Source organism: Python bivittatus, unplaced genomic scaffold (assembly GCF_059951505.1).
Source record: "Python bivittatus isolate LINGU-HERP-01145 unplaced genomic scaffold, Pbiv_v1 ctg000040_np1212, whole genome shotgun sequence".
NCBI lineage: Eukaryota > Metazoa > Chordata > Lepidosauria > Squamata > Pythonidae > Python > Python bivittatus.
In genome coordinates, this window is record NW_028277032.1 from 1,337,305 (window position 1) to 1,354,632 (window position 17,328).

The following is a 17,328-nucleotide window of genomic DNA, read 5'->3' on the forward strand; positions in this document are numbered from 1 at the left end:
TTTCCCTTTGTAAGTGACAGATTTTTGTTATCAGATGCCTGTTGAATGATGTAAGTAAAACAAACTTTTGCCTGCAAATATTTAGCACTTCAGCTAGAAAGTGCTAAAGTATTTTGTACCTAAAGCAGCCCTCGTATGTATCATTCCACATCTGAGCTCTGAGAGCACAGAGAAAGCATGTGTAAGGAATGTAATTATTTGAAATTCCAGAACAAACCGATCCAACTTCCTGGATTAATGTGTACAGGTAGTCCTCGGGTTAAGAACGCCCAGTTTAAGGACGACCCATAGTTAAGATCAGAGCCTATTGTAGCAAAGTTTGAGTTAAATACACAATGGTTCAAGTTCATTACACAAACCTACTTATAAATATTATACAATAATACTGTTCTGGCTTACATACAAATCTGACTTAAGGACAGACCTTGGGAATGGAACTCGTTCTTAAACTGGGGACGCCCCGTACATCAGATTTCAAGTTACCTCCTGGTATTTGCAGCTCCCACAGCTTTCAATGCATTCACATAATCTCACATAATCATCTGCACAATGTACATAGAATCTACGTTTGGAAATATGCATTTGAGTGTCAATTTTTATGCAGTTTTTAAAATCATGGATAGTCCTGGATGAATCAAATGAGAGTTATATAAAAGTATACTCATTTGTTTTCTGAAAGGTATAATGTATTTTACTGGCTGTCGACGAAGTGTGGCAATAGGAGGATCTGGTGGAAAAAAGGAAACCCACAGTTGCTGGGAAAAGGTGCAGAGACTTGTAGAAGTGCAAGAGAACATGTTGAGGAACAGGGAACAGAAATGTTCATCAGCTGTTTCTTTGCATCTTGCTTTCAGCCCTGCTAAGGGAGACACCATAAGTGGATCCTGTGAAAACTGGAAGAAGGAGATATGTAGATAAATGGTTTTCTTTTGACTTCCTCTCTCCTTGTTGGCTTCTCCATGCCCCTGACTTTTTAGAAGCTGCCATGGGTGGGGAGATTATGATGTCAGCAAGTGTTTTCTCTTTGCAGTGCAAAGAGAAGGACTTCTCATTCCTCATTATCCTGCTTTGAAGGCACTAGCTGGGCATCTGCAGGTGGGGTTTGTTGCAAGCCAACATGCCAGCCACTGGTGGAATGAGCCACAGATGCTGCTAAGGAAGGCTGAATGGGGAGGAAGAAGCTGTACCTGAAACTGCTCCAGTGGTGGAGTTCAGCACAAATGTTCTTTTGAGATTCTTGGGCAATTTTGGGGGCAGATGAGGGAATAGTGGAGAAAGGGAGATTTTCCAACCATTTCTCCAGGGTAGGTCTTCCTTTTTGCTGCGATAATTGCACAGGTCCTTCCCAAAGCCTTTTGGGAAGACATTCCCTCCTGAAGTCTTCCTTTAGGTTTTCCAGAGAGGCAGAATGGCTGCAGTTTACTGGAGAGAGGATGCTACAATGAAAGATATTTCCACGTAGCTGTGGGTCACCCCACAGTTCAATAAGGAAAGAAAGTTCAGTAAGGGCCACATTTGATTGCCTTGAGTTGGATAATGTTCTCTGAAATTCTCTCCCTTCCATTGAAAACTTCTTACCAGCCAATTCTCTTTCATTGAATGGAATTAGAATTTGAAGGAAGGTCTTTCTACAAGAGATGCCCACAAGATGTGGTTGATAAGTCAAGATGGTGGCTGTGATGTGTCCCTCATAAAAAGCCAGGCAGATTTTCAACCAGACCATCACAGCCACCGTCTTGACTTTTAAAGTCATACTCTGGGGACTCCCCTGCCTTTTACAAATCTGCAGTACATCCACATCCATGTACAGTTCTGGTTGCCACATTTGAAAAAGGACAGGAGAGTGACTCGAATAGGTCGGACGAGGACAACATACATTAGCAGGGTTCTGGAACACTTTCATTTGAGAAAAAGCTAGAAAATCTGGGAACCTTTAACTTAGAAAAAGTCAACTGAGGGGGAAATAAGTGGATAAAGCCATGTATGGCATGGAGAAAGTGGACAGTTTTCATCTCTTTTTCTAAGCACTCAGACTGGGAGTCTACCAGTAGTGCTGACTGAAAGGTTTCAAACAGGCAACATGAATAATTTCCTCTCCCACGGCCACATCGTTAACCTGTGAAATGTGTTCCTCCGTTGCGCCTTCTATATGGCAGCTGAAAATAAAACCACCTATTTCTCCCTTGCTCCTATATGTTCTAGGTCACTGTGGTGAATTTATCTCAACCTTTTCATTTCAGAGAGCTTCTGTCACCCACACAATGGCCCAGATGTGTACTGCGCCAGTTAGCCTCTGCCAACCATTGATGACAGACTGATAACAGTTTATGTTAAATCGATTTTTTTACAACCGGTTTTCAGATAACTTTCACACCGCTGGTATTCAGATGTCCTTTTTCATCATTCCGATTTATGATCTTTCCTTGCAATACCTTTGTGTCCTTTAATCTGCAAAATGTATTACCCCAAGAGGTGACAATGGCTATTGACTTGGACAGCTTTAAAAACAGATTAGTTAGCTGATTAGCTTGTTAGTTAGTTGTCTATTTATTTATTTAAATCATCGGTCGCCTGACTCCATCCTGATTCTGGGCAGCGTACAATATGAGCGCACAACCACAGAATACAAACAATACAAAAATAACACAAAATTCTCACAATCGTCCCTGCAAAGATCCGCCATCTACTCTAGTCTGAAGCTTTGGGGAAGAGCCAGCTTTTAAGAGCTCATTTGAATAAGGTCAGGGTAGACTTCAATCCAAGGGGGAGGCCCTACAACACAGAAGGCCCACTTCCTGGGTCCCATCAGGTGGCCCTGTGTAATTGATGGGACTCGGAGATTGCAGAGCATGCCATCTTCTAGATTGCATAGGACAGGAGAAGCTACGGTACTTCATGACCCAGTTCACGACAGGCCCAGTTCATGGCGGACAGTGCTGTCAAGGGCTAACCATCTTGAAGACTCAAGGCTACCGCCAGATCAGGGGCAGAAGTCCCCAAATCCCATTTGCAGAGCAACAACAGCTAGAGAATACGTGTAAGGGCCCCAGAGGCATCTGATTGGTCCCTGTGAGAAACCAATGTGATGGCCATGTCTAGTAGGGTTCTTCTTAGGTTCATACAAGAGCTATGAGGGGGGAAAAAACCCACACAAATGAGAATTTCTCTGTCTAGCACTATATTTTAACCCATTCCTGAAGGTGAAGCAGTTCTGTTTTGATGCTGGGCATGGGTGAAAGGGTTGGCTTGTTTTCGTCTGCGTCATGTGGAAAATTCTGGAATCTTGTGCACTGAGAAATGCAGATGACTAAACCTTCTGGATCTCTGCCAAGAGAGTTGTCTTGGCAGCTGGATTCATCACAAGTCAGCCAGCTTCCCTCCAGAGGTGCCTTCTCTCCCACCCCCAGCTCAACATAGTTGCCTTTTAAAGACAATCTTTAAATCCCAGCTTCTGAGCCATTTTGGCAGGGCTTGCTGGAGAATTTGAACCGGATTGCAGCAAACCAGGAAAGGTGCAAAACTGTAAGCCAGTGGTTTTCAAACTTAGCACTTGAAGATGTGTGGACTTCAACTCCCAGAATTCCCCAAACCAGAACTGCATTGTCTTCACAGTGGTGATCACAATACCCATCCGGGAAAAGATTCAGCAGCAACATTTGCACAGCATGCTAATCTGGGTAACTGAGCCCATCACACCCACCATGCTGGCTGGGGAATTCTGGGAGCTGAAGTCCACGCATCTTAAAGTTGCCAAGTCTGAAAAATACTGCTCTAAAGTAACCATTGACCCTTCTTAATCTTTTATCTTGCTTTCTGAGCTGCATAAGCCCAGGATTGTCCCAGTTACTCATTCCAGCAAGAACATCAAAACACTGGTGTGCAAAAGGCCCCCGCTGGAATGAAGGAAAAAAAGTGCGCCACAGGCAAGCTGTGACCGTCCGCCAGAAAGTCAGTGCTGTATTTTCCATTTACCTTATTTTCTCGTGCTCATTGTAAAAGGAAAGACAGGCTCCATTCTGCCTTATCAGCCAGGAATGAGATGGGAACCCCCTCGAGCGAGTGCCAAGTCTTTGCTTCGGCCACGCCATCTTCATTTCTGAACAGAAATAATTCATGCTTGTGTGCGCCATGCATTTTCCCCAGAGGTTCCTGACAAACTGTGGTTTGCAGCAGGCCACTTGCATAGCAGGTAGTAAAGGGGAATCGTGGACAAGGAGTCTAGCAGTGGCAATCCTGTTTATTAGCATGTATTTATTAGTAGAATTTATATGCAGCTGAACTTACTTAAAACGACTCCGTTTTAAAGGAGACACAGTAAAAGGGTTTTGATCACAGCTTCATTTGTAGGACTTACGATAATAAATTATTCCAGAATTCCCACTTGAGGCACAAATGGCCAGGCTCAAATTATCCTAGGTTGGACACATTATGTGAAGTCCTAGGTCTCTGGAGAAGTCAATCATTCTGGGAAAGGTAGAAGGAAAGGGGAAAAACTGATGACCAGCAGCAAGGTGGATGGACTTTATTACAGGGGTGATGGGTACATCATTGGAAGATCTGGAGGACCAGGCTGGGGACAGATTCTCATGAAGAAAACCTATGTGGTCACTAAAAGTTGAAACTATGATGGTGACACACCATCATTATCATCAGTCGTATCTGTATTTCTTTTTTGTTCTTGCAATACTCCATGCCCATTCTGGTTTCTTCTACCTGTTTTCATGTATAGTCCTCAGAAATCCTAGCATCATCTTGAGAATACTCGATTGCCTACCTCCTCTTTTCCCATGCCTATCTTCCCCAACTTGCAACCCTCCAGATGTGTTAGCAGTTGACCAAACATTTTTATTTTGTTTTGTGCCACAGGTGGGGAGAAGAACGGAAGCCTGATGGGTCAAATCGGAAATATTGGGTGAGTGCCACCAAGGATAGTAAATGTGTTCCTTCTGTCAGTGAGTTAAGAATACTGTATTTCAACACAGTGCACTTAACCAGGTCAGCCAGAGGCATCCATCTAGATCAGTGTTTCTCAAACTTGGGCAACTTTAAGACATGTGGACTTCAGCTCCCAGAATTCCTCAAGGGTGGCTGGGGAATTCTGGGAGCTGAAGTCCACATGTCTTAAAGTTGCCAAGTTTGAGAAACACTGATCCAGATCATACCATCTAGAAGTCTCTCACATGTGGATCTATCTATAAGGGCATATCTTGGCCAATTGCTTCCTTTGAAGAATTGCTCCTTATTCTAGGCATTCACTTCTCCAAGTTTTCCAAAGGGTTATCTCAATCTTTTGTGAGTGTTGGTTCTCACACAGTCAGCAAAAAACAACTTGATAGCAAACCTGACTGATACAAAACCAAAGGACAGATGAAAACAATGGAAACAGTCTCAACAGAGGCGGACAAGCAGTACGTAATATAGGACATGAAGGACAAAAAGGGTTTGAACATGATTTCTTTATATACACTTGTCCTTGAGTCTTGCTGAAATGTTTGGTTAAGGCTTCCTAACTTACTTTCTTTAAGTTCTTGAGTTTTTTGTGAATTTGCCTAAATAGTTCCAGTCCACTACGGGGTGAACTCTGACACTTTTCAAGACAATTCCCTTATTGTCTTCCTGTCTCTTAAAACAAGGCAACTCAAATGTGCCCGTGCAACTTTTCAGCAACTCAGACTTTTTGAGTGCAACTTTTTTGTCAAAGTCAGCTCATGTCAAACTTACCAAGGGGTGAGAGAAGCCAATTGAAGGTCGTCTGTTGTCCTCATCCAAACACATATTTAGCAGACAGGTCTTACTTCCTACTGTGCTTTGTTGACCTGGTCTGCTATTTCCCAATGTTGGCAACTTCCAGGGGTATGGACTTTATCTCCCATAATTCCTCAGCCAGCATGGGCATTGGTAAGAATTCTGAGAGTTGAGTGCCATACTTCTGGAAATTACGATCACTGAGAAAATTTGGCCTAGTATCCCAGCTGGATTTCTTCAGTGACCAGAACTGGATGCTGTAATACATGAGGCTGAATCTCTACCAGGAAGCTCCCATAAAATAGTGTCTGTAACAAATTATGTCAAAATGATCACACATGTGTCATGACATCATCATGAAATGTCACCATTACATACTTGTGTCCCAGTGTCTACAAAAGTACATAAATCAAGGTCATTGCATGATGACATCATCACACACGTGTTGTCATTTGTTCCTCCCTTGCCCCTCTCCCCATTTTGGTCCCCCATTTGAGATAACATCCAGCACCTTAGACACAATGCTACACGGGTTCACTATTGACAGGGTTGTTGCAAGCATTTTAAGAAGTATACAAATATAAAACTTCAGTATGATATAAACAGCAATGTTCTTCTATTGGAAACCCTTTTCATAGCCTATTCTATCCCTGGCTTCAGATTGCAGCCAACTCCTGGGGCAAGGCATGGGGTGAACATGGCTACTTCCGCATTGCCCGAGGGACCAACGAGTGTGAGATCGAATCCTTTGTGGTGGGCGTCTGGGGCCGGGTTGGAATGGAAGACATGCACCACAAGAAATGAGGAGATTGGACACTTCAGCCTTGCATTATGATACCAGGAAGAACTTCTTTCCTTCTGTTGGCCCTATGTTATTTCTTCTCCTCAAGGCATCTGGTATCTAGAACAATCACAGGACATATCTACCAGGGGTTTTGCCTCCAAAGACGATGGCCTTTGTCTCTGTTCTGGGGGGAAGCCTAGAATTGTCATGTGGATGTTGGACTTGGAAAGACTTTGGAGGGTTCTTCCTCAAATGGTGGGGAAAAAAACCTGAGAACTTATGAAATGACTACCAAAATGTCTACATTTTCTTGAAAGGGACCAAGAGAAAATACCCAATCTGACACTTTGCTCTGCATAGCTCACATACTCACAACCAGAGTGACCCTGGAGACATCAGAAGCAAACCTTGGCAGAATTCCCTACCAAGGATGGTAAGCTGCAGGTGATCTGAGGAACCCTGCTGTCTGGCAGACCAAGTGAGCATCTTCCTTTGAGTACTTTCTGTGATTCTACATTATAGAGCCATCTTGGAAGCGATGACATCTCTGGCCTGACCTTCCCCAGAGGCAACCATGGTAAAAGAAAGAGTTGCCAGCCTCTTGGGCTAAACTTTCAGGCATCTCAGGTAATACCTCTCCAGATGGGTGGATTTCTAGTCCTAGCAGGCATGTCTGCAGCAATGGCCACTGGCTTCAGAACGGTGAGCACAACTAGGTGGAAACAGCCTTGCCTCATTTTATGTGTGTACAGTGTGTCCTGGGATTCTCAAGAATAGCTATATTGTCTGAAATAAACCCATTTGGAGAGAGGCCAGATTGGGGAAGGCTGGCTTAGCCCACGTTCCCTGTTCTCATGGAACAAAATGTTTCCTGCTTGTCCTATCAAAGGGAAGTAAGGATCTGATACAGGAAAACACCACTTATGCAACATCAGCCTTCCTCTAACCAGGTCCTCCCCAGCTATGTTGGGCTTCTGATGCCCACAATTCCTTGCTAACATGGCCATATATGGCCCTGAAGGCAAAAATCTCTGGAGAGCACCAGCATGAGGTCAAGCTGCCTTGCCTGTCCATAGAAGTCGAAGGAGGAATTCCTGTGTTTCTTAAGCTTCATTGTTCAGCCCACCATGAGGTATGGCTACTCCAAGTCCTTCAGCTGACTTTCCAAGCCTGAGCTGAAATCAGCCCCCAGTCCAGCTGTTTTAGGCCCATTCAAACTGGAAAAGAGGAGGACATTCTTGTCCTTCGCTCTCCTCTGCTTGGTTTCAACTCCCATGCTGCTTCCTCATTTCCCCACAGCACAGCCAAACGCTGCCTTTTGCTGACTCCAGTGACTTGGTGCACCACCCCGGCTCTGATCCATAGTGAAAACCTTTATCCTCCCTGCCTGAAGCCTCCCTCGGTCCACCCCACTGGCCCTTCCTCTTTCTTTTGGCCTTTGCCGCCCGCCCGTCCCTGCACCTTCCGTGCCCGGCGTGAGACTCTCTCGCTGCTAAGCCTCCCTTGGCTTAGTGGGCTTTTGTTGAGAACTTAAGGCCATTGAAAAGCAAGGGGCTCAGCCAGATGGGCTGGCTGGTTTTGTCCCGTTCTGCAAGCTTTGCAAGTGCCAGGGTAAACACAGAGCAGCTGTCATTTAGGTGAAAGAAGCGGAAAAAAGTGCATTAAAAGGCGCGGGTTCACGCATGACTGAGGCAGGGAGCTTTGGAAGAAGCGCCTGGGCTAGCAGTCTTCGCACGGAGCCGGAAAACTCTTTTATGTGTGGATGAAGGGAGAAAGTGGAGGCTTCCAGACTTGGATTCCTCTCCTAACACCTGATCAAAGCAGAGATTAGGGGATTCTTGGCCTGGTTCGGCGGGGGGGGGGGGGGGGAGCTTAGGTCAAGGCTGTAGCCTTCAGGCTGCAGTCAGAGACTGGTCCAATGGACTGCTTGCTTGTATGTGTTTGAAAGAAACAGAACTTCACTTGATTCCTTCAACCGGGGAACCGAAAACACCCGTTTCATGGATTGGAACGATCTGTTGAAAGCCCTATCCAAACAGCTGGATTTGCACCATAGACGAAGCCGCCAAAGAACTAAATAAACTGAAAACCAGTCTAATGTAGCGTGGTCCAGAAATGCAGCTGCTAGATTTGTAACAGATCTGGTTAAGCATAATTGTGCAAACAAAGGTAGAAAGCTGGGTTCTCAGGCTGGGCTTGAATCCGTCCCCTTCGACTTAGCTTTCTCAGTGGGGGGCATTTTTATGAAAATTTAAAAGAAAAAAAAATCGAAGGATGTTTGGTCCTGTGGGCCTCCACTTGGCAATCCAGTCCAAAAGCAAGACGGATTTCCTTTGTGTGAACTGGAATTGGGCTGTAGACATGCAACCACCTTCATCAATCCATCGGTAGCCATCATTCCATTTTAGGTAGGTATCGTAGCCTGTCAGTTTGGCAGCGGGGAGCCGCCTCCAGGACTAGCCTGTCTTTCTACCCCATTGCTCAGGGCCTCTGCTGTAGAGGACAAGATTCAGACGTGTGTCCAAAGAGTCAAATCTCCTTTGAGCTGAGCTCTGATATGACTCTGAGGATATATCTGTGCAGTTTCCTTGGCTACAGTATGGAAGGAGTTGACTGTGGACCTTTTTCAGATTTCTTTTCAACTTCCCAGTCTAGGTCTACAACCCTGGGATTTTCTAGTGGTCTCCCTGTCCCAGGCCTAACCTCACTTAGCTTCTGAATCTTCCTGCTCACTAATCAAAGTTGACACCTGGTGAATAAGCAAAACTCAAACCTAATTCCCACCTTCCAAATTCCCCAAGTTATAAATCTCATTTCTAAGAACTTGCCTCTTATCAGGTAAAAACCTTCATTCACAGAAAGGAACAATAGTGCTATTCTGACTAAGCAAGAAACATTTGTAATTCTATTATCCTTTTAGTATTTATTTTGCTTTCGTTCGTTTGTTACTTGTGAATAAAGTGCATTGAAGATGCTGGCAGGAATTGTGTCTGCTTGGTTTCTCTATCAACCCTGTCCTAGATTCCAAGCTAAGTTTCATCTATGTCCCTTCTTGAATCAAATGTGATGATGCGACTAAATTTTCAAAGAATTAGTATTTGATGAGCCGGGAAAGTTATTTGTAGAGGGTTTTTTTTCTTTTCTTTTCTTTTTTCCCTGAAGAGCTACTGAATTTTCACAAAGGCATTTAAGCCTGAAAACTTCCTGAATGTGGATCAGCAGAGCTAGAAATGTGAATTAGGGAGAGAGAGAGAGAGAGAGAGAGAGAGAGGGAGAGGGAGAGAGAGAGAGAGAGAGAGAGAGAGAGAGAGAGAGAGAGAGAGAGAGATATCCTGGCTTGTAATATATAATGGATGCCATGAAGGATGAAGATAAAATTGAGCTGGCTCCTGGTGACATACATACCTATATAGCTTTCTTGATAATGTTTTGCCCTGGCCTCCTCGTAGGGAGCTTTTCAAATTCTTTGTGCTGTACACTCTGTACAGTTCCTTGCTGATCTCCCATCTTGGGGGTCAGCCAAGTTTGGCTCAGCGTTGCCATCTGCTGTAAATCAAAAGTATGAAGGAAGAGAAAGTGGGGGACTCCGTCATAGGAAAACTGGCATTCTGTTCATAGTAGGTTTGTCCCCCAGGACTTCGATAAATCTGTGATGCGGTTACCAAGTTTCTAGTTTTTCCATCAAGTTAGGGCTCCTACAGCAAACAGCAGCAGGATGTAAGGGTGCATTTTTGGGGTTGCAAATCCAAAGGGAAAGAAAGGCTGAAAATCCAGGTCAGAAATGCCTGTTTTCATCCAGACTGGAGTTGTTTGGGTTGCAAAAAAAGGTGTACATTAAACAATTGTAAATACCCCTGTTACATCTGGATGATGACCAGATCCTCTGGTCACAACTGTGTCTTAGGAGGAACTCCAAACTACGTTTTGCAAATGAAGTACAATCAAACAAAGCAAAGTTGGAGAGCATCACAGCCCGTGAAGGAGAAGCAGCAGCTTCTTTCTCCCCGTCCACACCACACCCTGGTCAGCTCCTCACTAGGAACAGGGACTTCCAAACTCAGCATCCTTCCTCTCCGTTGGAATGATTTCACCGGTGAAAGGCCAGCCCCTGGGAAGCTGGGCAGCCGAGATAAGGTCTCCTGCCTTTGTCTTGCTTCCTGTTATGATGGGACATGGTCACCTTGGAAATCCTCCTTTGCGGTCTCTGCGGCCAGAAAACCGCAACCCGGAGCATTGGCTGGACGGGGAGGGGGGGTCCTGAGGTGTTCCAGCAGGCTGCAGAAGCCTCTTCCTCCCCCCACTCTTGTTTTGATCTTTCAAGCAACGGGGGGGGGGGATATACTTTGTTCTTGAGGGTTGTTTTGAATGCTGATCCCTTAGTTGGGGTGCACAAAACCAACAGAAACAGGCAAGGAGTCACATGCCTGTTTGTTCCATCTCTCTCTCTCTCTCTGTCACACACACACACACACACACACACACACACACACAGATCTTCCCTGCAGTTAAGCACAAAGGCTAGGTCAATTTAAGTCTGAAGTAGAACTCTTTTTCCTTATATGCAAGTTTTCTTCACGCAGGGAGATTTGGGGTGGAGATATGTTCTGTCTGGATTGGTGGAGCCCAAATGCAGGCTAGCCAAGACCATGAGGATAAGTTAGAGCTGCCTCCCGTGAATGCATCCAATCCCCTTGAAAGCCACCCGAGTTAGTGGCCATCATCGGGGCTCGTGAGAATGAATGTCACAGGTTCATGATGTGCTGGGTGAAGAAGTGCCTCTTTGTGTCTGTGGGAAATCTTCCACTCAGCTTCACTGGGTGATTCCCAGTCTGGTTGTTTCAAGAGAGGCAGAAAAACTTCTCCCTGTCCATCTTATCCCTGCCATGGATAATTTTATCCACCTTGCATAACATTAATCCATCTAGCATTTTTTTAAGCTAGAGTCCCAGATGTTCTAAACGCTTTCTCACGTGAAAACTATGCTAGCCCCCTGTTCATTTCGGTTGCCCTCCTTCGTTGCTTCTTTTGTAAATGTGGCAACCAGAACTAGGACTGTGTATTATAGTCCAGGTGTGGACACCATAAATGATTGTCAAAGCATTGCTAGATTGGCATTTTCATTTTCAGTCCCCTTCCAAATGACCCCTAGCATGAAATTTGTTTTTTTCACAGCTGATGAACATCTTCTAACCAAGATCTTTTTCCAGATTAATTACAGATAGCCTCAAGGATATACGAAGTTAGTTTTTTTGGCCCCAAGTGCATCTCTTCGTACTTGGTGAACTCCATTTGACATCTGGTCATCAATAATCCAGTTTAAAGGGTTCCTTTTGGAACTCTTCACAATCACTTTATCCCCCTGAATAGTGTGATATCATTCACAAACTTGAACAGGTCACAGGTCACTTCTGGCTCAATCATTTCCACAAAAATTAAAAAGGCCTGAACCCTTCAGAAAATTCAGTTTCTTGCTCCCATTGATGGACAACTTAGTTTATTCAAGACAAAGACTTTTTGAAAATAAAACCATACTACACTGATAGGGTTGCCTCCATTCTTGTGCCTGTTGATTGTGAGGCCAGATCAGTCTTCGCAGGATCCATGTTGGTTCTCCAGCAGAGAAGGCTCTTCCTCTACAGGAGTTATTTTTATATAATTATTGTTTGTCCCAATGTGCCTGGAACTGACGTTAAGATGATTGGCCTATAATTCCTGGATTTCTCTTCGTCCCCCTTTTAAAAATGGTTCTCTCTTTAAAACTTGGCCAACTTCCAGTCCTCTGGCACTAGGCCAGATCTGAGAGACAAATTACATATTTCTGTTAGGAGGTCAACAAATTCTCATTTCTTTAATCTTCTCTTCAGGATTGGGCGATTTGTTACCACAGAGTCTCTCGAGATGGCCTAGAAATAACTTCTCTCAGTTCTCTCCATAAGAAAGAATGTAGGTTCATATCGATCCTACGTCTCCTGTAATGAAGACCACATCTACACCACTGCTTTGCAGGGTTCCTCTGCTGTTCTGGAGCCAGCAGGAAATCAGGCCTCCCTAGATCTTGCTGACCCCACAGCATGTCCTTATCGTGTATCTGGAATGGGCTCGTAGCTATAGCTCTATTGCATGGCATCCCCAGAGCTGGAGTTTCCCTTGACTGAAATCCCACCGTTGCCTAAAGCCACCCATTTCATGACAAGCCACCTCCAGTCAACATGCACAACCCTGGACCAACTCTGGGCACTCCATTTTTTTCTTTTTTTTCTCCTGTTGTGCTGTCATCTGCTTTAATTTTTTTTGATACTTTAAGACAGAGTTTCCTAAACTTTTGGGTCTCAGGACCCCTTCCCATTTTTGAAAATCATGGAGGACCCCAAAAGACCTTTTGTTTGTATGGGTTACATGTATTAATATTATTGACCCCTTTGTAGAATATTTATTTACTGAATCATATAAAAATTACAATATTAAACCCATTAAATATTAGCACAAATGAAATATTTTCATGAAAAAGCCCTATTTTTTAACAAATAAAAATAATAATGAGAACAATGACATTGTTTTAAATTTCTGCAAGTATCTTCAATATCTGGCAAATAATTTTGATTTTGCAGACCTCTGAGAGGGTCTTGGGGAACCCCCATGGGTCATTGGTCCATACTTTAAGAAACACTGCCTTAAGACTTTGGGTTGATTGTCTGGCCTTTTGACCACTAGGTGGCAGCAAAGAATTGGGGTTGTTGCATCTCTGGGCTTCATCTGGGGGGTCCTCTGGATCTGTGTGGCTGAGATGCAGCTGCTGGATCTGTTTTGCTGAACAGCTGGAGTTTAAGAAAGGGTTCTGACGTGTGGGTCAAAGTGGGAGCTCTAAAGCACCCTAAGAACCTAAAATGAGGAGAGGAAGAAAGGAGGCAGAGCTTCCCTGGGAAACAATCCCTGGGAGAGAAACTTCCCATAATGTAGGCTCCTTCTCCTTCTCCTTCTCCTTCTCCTTCTCCTTCTCCTTCTCCTTCTCCTTCTCCTTCTCCTTCTCCTTCTCCTTCTCCTTCTCCTTCTCCTTCTCCTTCTCCTTCTCCTTCTCCTTCTCCTCCTTCTCCTTCTCCTCCTCCTCCTCCTCCTCTTCCTCTCCTTGTCCTTCTCTTTGTCCTTCTCCTTCTCCTTCTCCTGTTCCTTTCCTTCTCCTGTTCCTCCTTCTCCTTCTCCTTCTCTTCCTTCTTGTACCATGTATCGTCTGGATGGACAGTCCTGAACTGGGATAAGAGGGAAAATGCCTCTTCCAGAAAGGAGACCTAAAGCTATCTTTGGGCTGCATCAGAAGTGGAATATCGATGTGATACTGGCATTGGCATGTGGACCTTTCCTCTGGAAATGGTTATGGGGTGCCTTGGTGCCAGGGCCAAACACAGTCTTGAAGCAGTGACTCGGCCTCTCTGAAGTCTCCATTTCTTCCCTGAACATCCCCTTAACTCCTTTGCTGGCTGACCTCCCAACCGCTTCCCTAGCTGATTTTCTGCTTCCGTGTATTTAAGTAAGTTCCTACTGTTTTACTCAATGGTGTTTTTGCAGTAGACTCTTCTAATTATTTTTTGGCATCCCCTTCTAACAGCCTAGAGTATTCCTGCCAGAGTTTGTGCTCCTTTTTGTTCTACTCATTAGAACAGGTTTTCTATTTCCTGAAGGGATCCTCATCTTGTTTACAGCTTCCCGGAGAACATTAGAAAGCCCCTCTGGTCTTGTTTTAAGCTTAGCTGAAACGCGTTCCTCTATTTCTCTCCATGGAGTGTTTAATACCCAAGGCAGCCACAAGGGGCAGTATGTCCTAAAGATTGAACAGATGGCCCTGTTTTTCCAGTGAGCATAGGCAATGCATTTAACATATAGGAAATACTGCCCCTAGTGGCTGTTGTTGTTGTTCAGTCGTTAAGTCGTGTCCGACTCTTCGTGGCCCCATGAACCATACTGCGCCAGGCCTTCCTGTCCTTCACTGCCTCCCTGAGTTTGCTCAGTTCCATGCTCATTGCTTCAGTGATGCTATCTAACCATCTCATCCTCTGCCGTCCTCTTCTCCTTTTGCCTTCAATCTTTCCCAGCATCAGGGTCTTCTCCAAAGACTCCTCTCTTCACATTAGGTGACCAGAGTATCTGAGCTTGAGCTTCATTATCGATCCTTCCAATGAGCAATCAGGGTTGATTTCCTTTAAGATTGACTGGTTTGACCTCCTAGCAGTCCAGGGGACTCTCAAGAGTCTTCTCCAGCACCACAGTTCAAAGGCATCAATTCTTCGGCGCTCGGCCTTCTTTATGGTCCAGCTCTCACAGCCATACATTACTACTGGAATACCCAGTGGCTGACCTGGGTATTAATGTCTCAAGAGGGGGAAAAAAGGCAATGCGTTTACGCTATAGGACATACTGCCCCTGGTGGCCAGTTTGGGTATGGGGGGAAATTGGCCACATATAGGACATACTGCTGCTGGTGGCTCTCTTGGGTATTGCACCCGCAATGGAGAAAATAGTGCTAATCTATGCCAGATACTGCCCCCCACTGGCTAACATGGGTACTGGGTGGCTGGCATTACAGATTCAGTGGGAACTAGGGCAATATAATGGAACTTATTTGACATTCTGACCTGGATGATCGAGACTCCATAGCTAAAATAGGGCAATGTACTGAATCTATTGGCCCTATGGCCCTATGGCTCAGCTGAATATTGCAGAGTCAGTAGGGGAAAGAAGCCAATGTACTCATCATATAGGATATACTGCCCCATGGTAGCTCACTTGGGTATTGTGCACTCCACCCCTTTATTCAGGTATTGCAGGCTCCAGAGCTATAATAGGGCTCTATTTTGAACCTATAGGATATACTGCCCCCTGGGGTCTCACTTGTATTTCGCAGGCTCAATAAGGAAAATAGACAATGTATCCCACATAAAGGATATACTGCCCCCAGTGGCTGGCATAGGTATTCCAGATGCCATAACTAAAATTGAGCAATGTATTGAACCTATGGGACATACGTGCCCCCACTGGCTGACTGGGGTTTTGCAGGATCAATAGGTAAAATAGGGCAATGTATTCATCATATAGGGGATACTGCCCCCTGATGGCTCACATGGGTATTGCAGGCTCCAGAGCCATAACAGAAATATTGAACCTATAGAACATACTGCCTCATGGTTGATAACTTGTGTATTGCAGGCTAAATAGGGAAAAATAGGGGAAAATAGAACACTAAATTGAACTTAGTGAACTAAATTGAACTTAGAACATACTGCCCCTGGTGGCTCATTTGCATATTGGGGGCTCAATGGAGAAAATACCATAGGGCAAGGTATTCATACAGGACACTCTGCCCCCGGTGGCTGGCTGAGCTATTGCAGGCTCAACTGGGAGAATAGGGAAATACATTCTACCTTTAGGAGATACTGCCCTCACTGGTTGACTGATGTATTGCGGGTTACATAGATTTTAAAAAGGGCAATGTATTGAACCTATAGGACATACTGCCCCAGGTGGCTGACTTAGATATTGCAGGATCAGTGGTTCAAATAGGGCAAGGTGATGGAACCTATTTGACATCCAGCCCCATGGCAGCTGACTGCAATATTGCAGGTTCAGTTGGGAAAATAGGGCAATATAGCATACAGATACTGCCCCCTGGTAGCAGACTGAGGTATTGCAGGCCCCAGACATAAAATAGGCCAAAGAATTGAATCCATAGGACATACTGCCCCTGGTGGCTCACTTGTGTGTTACAGGCTTCATGGTGTTCACCATATGAGGCATACTGCTCCAGTGGCTTACCTGGGCACTGCAGCCTCTATAGCTTAATAGGCCATTGAATTGAATCTATAGAACATACTGGCCCCTGGTGGCCCACTTTGGCACTGCCAAATAGGACATACCTCCCCCTGGTGGCAAACCTGGGTATGGCAGAATCAATTGAAAAAAATTGGGCAAATGATTGTTATTATGATATAATAATTAACAATCTTCATGAAGGTTAAGAGGCATATTAATACTTTGGATTTTGATCACATGACATGGGGGTGCTGCAATGGCTGTAGCTTCAGGGATCAGGCGTAAGTACCGTTCATTCGGCACTGGATGAAAGTATAGCACGTATTGCCTAAGTTATTTCAAACGGTCGCTGAATGAATGGTCGTTAAGCGAGGTCTACCTGTAACATGTAATAAAATAAAGTATTATCTGCAAACATAATGTAATAATTGTAGGAATGACAAGAATAATGTATTCTCTTTGTTTTTATAAAATTGTTAATTAGAAGTCCAAAACTGTGGTTTCCTACATGTTTATTTTTATATATGAATCTATATAACCTAACTCCACAATTGGGGCAGTAAGTCTTTTCTGTTGAATGCCCTCCCCCCCCCCCCCATTTTGCTCCTTGAGACTGAGGCACCCAGGTCAGCCACTGGGGGGCAGTATTTCATATATGGTGAAGACAGTCCCCTATTTTGTTCATAGAGCTGCAGTATCCGGATTGGCCCCTGGGGGGAGCCAAGGGGGGGCATCTATCCTATAGGTTCAATACATTATCTTATATTACACATTGAGTCTGCAGTACCCAGGTGAGCAACCAGGGGACAGTAGGGCTTATAGGTTTTTCTACATTGCCCTCTGTTCCACATAGAGCCTGCAATATCCCAGGTATCCACCAGGGGTAGTATGTCCAGTGGCTGACTTGGGTACTGCAGGCTCAGTTGGATTATAGGAAAATATACTGAACTCATAATACACACTGACTCTGGTGGCTTATTTGAGTATTGGAGATTGAATGG

At 44.6% G+C, this 17,328-nt stretch overlaps 1 protein-coding gene across 4 annotated transcripts in view; it reads left to right on the forward strand.

Moving 5' to 3' along the window:
- TINAGL1 (tubulointerstitial nephritis antigen like 1) overlaps window positions 1-9,513 on the forward strand; it is a 34,618-nt gene extending 25,105 nt beyond the window's left edge. For all 4 annotated transcript variants that reach the window (XM_007420287.4, XM_025164346.2, XM_025164334.2 and 1 more), the window contains 2 exons: window positions 4,867-4,912; window positions 6,406-9,513. In XM_007420287.4, the coding sequence (XP_007420349.1) occupies window positions 4,867-4,912; window positions 6,406-6,549 (190 nt within the window). In that variant the 3' untranslated portion in view covers window positions 6,550-9,513. The remainder of the gene's footprint in view (window positions 1-4,866; window positions 4,913-6,405) is intronic.
- The last annotated feature ends 7,815 nt before the right edge of the window (window positions 9,514-17,328 follow it).